The 4,395-nt window shown below is 44.4% G+C and overlaps 1 protein-coding gene across 2 annotated transcripts in view; it reads left to right on the plus strand.

Moving 5' to 3' along the window:
• LOC103742099 (apolipoprotein L3) overlaps nt 1-3,489 on the plus strand; it is an 18,402-nt gene extending 14,913 nt beyond the window's left edge. For both annotated transcript variants that reach the window (XM_008843073.1, XM_017800608.1), the window contains one exon: nt 1,568-3,489. In XM_008843073.1, the coding sequence (XP_008841295.1) occupies nt 1,568-2,429 (862 nt within the window). In that variant the 3' untranslated portion in view covers nt 2,430-3,489. The remainder of the gene's footprint in view (nt 1-1,567) is intronic.
• Nucleotides 3,490-4,395: the final 906 nt, after the last annotated feature.

Consider the following 4,395-nt stretch of genomic DNA (forward strand, 5'->3'; position numbering starts at 1 on the left):
TGAAGTTCACATGGAGTATTGTCCACCAGGGAAGCTTACCTTGGGGAAAAAAATAGTATTCTGAAGCAAGCTAAAGCAATCAAGAATGGGGGCTAGAGAGATGGCTCAGCAGTTAAGAGCACTGGCTGTTCTTGGAGAAGATCTGAGTTCGAATCCCAACACCCACATGGTGGCTAACAACCATCCATAACTCCAATTCCAGGGGATTCAACACCCTCTTCTGTCCTCCACGGGCACTACATGATACAGGTGCACTTGCATACATGCAGGCATAACACTCATATGCATAAAATAAAAATAAATACTTTTCTAAAAAACAATTCAAGAATGATCAAGATCATTACCCTAGAGGGAAAAGGTCAAGACACACAGATTCAGATGGGTATTTGTAGACAGCAGACTCAGTGGGCAGCAGCAGCTAGCACAGAGAAGGGTCATTGTGAAGTACCCTCATGAGACCTTTCCTGAGGGCACTTCAAAGCTTAACATATCAAAAGTTGGGCATGGGAACTTGATCAAGGGTGTTCTCACAAACCTGACAGATTCTTGCCAAGCCTGGGCAGTGCAGGTCCAACAAGGACAGGAAGGCATGGAAAGCCAAGTCAATCCTTACTGGAAAGACGGTTTACAAAAGCCTAATTAAATTTTCATCAAAGAGCCTGTCAACCTAGGCTTTTATGTATAGGATTTTTGTTAGACTTTGGTCACATACTGTTCCCATGACTGACCTGCAGTCTCCCTCCCTCCTGAAGATCAATGCCTTTAAAGTCTAGTTCCTCTGGAGATCAGAAATAACAGCAAAATCTGTACCACATACCACATTTTTCAGACTGAAAGTTCCTCATGAGAAGTGCTTGGGAACTTAAGTGTCTCGCCTTCTCAATTTGACCTGCTATTGAAATAGCTGGAGAGATATACTGAATACCTTGGGTTTGGGACCAGGTCTGAACAGTGAATTCATTCATGTTTCTCTGTCTTATGCACATATCTGGAAAGTAATTACATAGCATATGTTTGGAGTAGACATGACTTAACTGCAGCCTGCATCATTGGGCCAAGTATGGAACTTTCTACTCGTGATATCATTGGAGTGATCAAAAGGTTCTGATTCTGGATAATTTCAGATTTGGGATTTTGCTCTTAGAAATGCATAACCTATATGGTTTCATGGCCAAATTTGCTAATGGAAACACAGCTATTCCTGGCAGGCAGGACTTTGCAGGCCTAGAAAGGGAAAGGCTTTCTTAGGGGGACGTTGAACTATTCACAGCATTCTCACAGTCTATGGAGAAAGGGGATTGCTCTTTTTCAACCCCACTTCCATGTGCTCATTTAGAGATTTCCCATAGGAGAAGTATTTTGGTAGTGATGACATTGGCCTTGAGGGGGAAGGCATCTTCATTAAACACCTGGCACGTGACAAAGCAGGCATGTTCATTTCTATACATCTGTAAAATTCTCTACCATTTGATTCACATAAATGCTCTCTGACTTCCATAGGGTAGATCTTATAGAACACATCTTACAAATAAAGTCTTTCTTACTAGGTTGGCTTCTACTGTTACAGGGAACAGGAAGATGCTCTACGTGAATCTTTGAGTGAGCTTATAGCAAATGCGGATGTGGAGGAGAAAGACCGGCTTCAAAATGACCTGTGGGACAAGGAGAACTTTTTGAATGATTATCCTCGGGTTAAACTGGAGCTCGAGGAGCTCATTAGAAAGCTCTACACCCTTGCAGATAAGATTGACAAGGTGCACAGGGACTGCACCATCTCCAACATTGTTGCCCACTACACCAGTGCTGCATCCGGAGTCCTGACGATCCTTGGCTTCGCTCTGGCACCTGTGACAGCAGGGGTCAGTCTGATGCTTTCAGCCACTGGGATGGGGCTGGGAGCAGTGGCTGATGTGACTAAGGTTTCTACAGGTATTATGGACTACTCAACCAGGTTGTCAGCTGAAGCAAAAGCCAGTCACCTAGTATCAATCAGGAAGGACACTGTGAAAGACATTAAAGGAGATGATTCAAACATAAACAAAGTTGTTTCCTTATCCAAGAATTGCTTCCAAACCCTACAACGCATTGAGAAGAATATCCATGCCATCCAGCTGGCCAAAGACAACCCTCACTTAGCAGCCAATGCCAAGCACCTCATGACCACAGGGAGGATCTCGGCCCGAAGCACTAAACAGGTGCAGAAAGCCTTTGGAGGTACTGCTCTGGCAATGACCAGAGGAGCCCGGATCATGGGTGCAGCAACTGCAGGTGTCTTCCTTCTGATGGATGTGGTCAGCCTTGTGAAAGAGTCAAAGCATTTGCAGGAGGGGGCAAAGGCAGAGTCTGCTGCGGAGCTGCGACGTCAGGCTTGGGACCTAGAGCAGAAGTTACAGAAACTAACTTGGCTATATGAGTGTCTTACTCAGTGAATTTTCTTTCCCTGAGCATCACGGAGATCAGGGGAGATGTGCTGAACAAACTGTGGACAGCTGAGAGCCCCAGACTGCATCACCTCTCAGGGATGGTATGAAAATGGTAGTGCTTGCTAGAGGAAGAGGCCACATCAAGAGACAGGAAGCTGGAGCACATGGACGGGATAGCCTTGTGACCTCTACCTCCCAGGCCCTACCTCTTCAAAGTCCCACCATGTCCTCACACCCCACACTGAAGACCATGTCTCCATCACAAAAAGCCCTAAGGAGTACATTCAAGTTATAAACAAACCACAGCACTGTTGCCCCTGAAATGTACAGGCCACCCTCGTCCAGGCATAGGCTTAGAATGTCCACCAAACTGTCAACTCCCCCCCCCTTTTTTTGAGAATTTATTTTTATTTATGTGTAGATGTATGTGTGTTCCATGGGCACCCCCCATGGAGATCAGAAGAGGGTCTCATAGTCCCTAGAGCTGGAATTACACAGTAGGTTGTAAGACACATAACATGGGTTCTGGGACCTGAACTCGGGTCCTCTGGAAGAGAGGCAAGCGCTCATAATAGCTGAGCATCTCTCCAGTCTCCCACTGACCTTTGATTGGTGGCATTAGGGACTTCCTCCTCCCTAGGTCTGCCTAATTATGTATTTTTCAAAAATAATTCCAAATCTAGCAACCAGACTATGATTGCGAAGCCCAAAGCCAAAAAAAAATCTTCTTTTTCTGGCCCTGACCCCCTTTGGGTGATGCAGGCATGCAGTGAAATGCTCAAAGCAGAACCACAAAAAATTACAAAGGAATGGGATGATGGGGAAGCCCAGCTGTCCACAAGCCACAAGTTCCTGGCTGTGGGCTTTTAGAGAAAGGGCGGGGGGCGGGGGGAGTGGTAGCAGGGTATGGGTGCCGAGCTCTGCTCCCTGTGACCAGATTCTGGGAAGATCAAAAGGTTTTGTTTCTGTTAAAGTTTTTGAAATCTGCTGCAACTGAAAGAAATCTTCGGGGGATGAGCATGAAAGGATATATTTGTTCTGTGTTTAAAAAAATAAATTTTCAACAGTAACCAGGTAGTATTTTATATTTTTCTCCAAATAATGCCGTAGGCTTAACCACGTCTACATGTACAGTCAGGTGGCATTAATTGTATTTACACTGTTGTGCAGCCATCCCGCAGCATTATCCAAAGAGAGTTTTCAACTTGAAAAACTGAAGCTCTGGAATGTAACACCTGTGAGTTAACTTTATCCCAATAAATGGGGTAAAAATAGAGAGCGGTACCTTTGAAAACCCAAGTTGCTAAAACCTTAAAGTTTAGCCATATGAGCAGTGATCTTAGTTTCATTTTGTCATAAACATAATCTGGATTTAACGCTTCTTTCATCAATCTGTAGGTAAGTTTTGCTACTATTAGAAATGGATTTGGGGAGCTGGAGAGATGGTTCAGTGGTTAAGAGCACTGGCTGCTCTTGCAGAGAACCCAGATTCAATTTCCAGCACCCACATGGCATCTAACAACTGTCTGTAACTCTAGTTCCAGGGGATCCGAAGCCATCTTCTGACTCCCATAGACATTGTATGGCACAGATGCACTTGCATACATGCAGGCAATACACTCATACACAAAAAAATAGTAAATAAAATATTAAAAAATAAAGCCAGGCGTGGTGGCGTACACCTTTAATCCCAGTACTCAGGAGGCAGAAGCAGGCGGATCTCTGTGAGTTCAAGGCCAGCCTGGTCTACATAGCAAGTTCCAGGACAGCTGGGGCTACAGGGAGACATTGTCTCAAAAAAGACCAAAAAAAAAAATAAAAAATAAAAAATAAATGGGTATGGGGTTCCAAGAAAATGACCACATAATCTAAAGCATTTTGGCAAAGCAAAAAGTTTTTACTTCTGCAGAAGGGTGTCAAGTCACCCTGAATCCAGTAAGCACACCTTGTTAAAATGACCTTTCCCTTTTAC

This window comes from Nannospalax galili, unplaced genomic scaffold (genome assembly GCF_000622305.1).
Source record: "Nannospalax galili isolate Female #2095 unplaced genomic scaffold, S.galili_v1.0 scaffold39, whole genome shotgun sequence".
NCBI lineage: Eukaryota > Metazoa > Chordata > Mammalia > Rodentia > Spalacidae > Nannospalax > Nannospalax galili.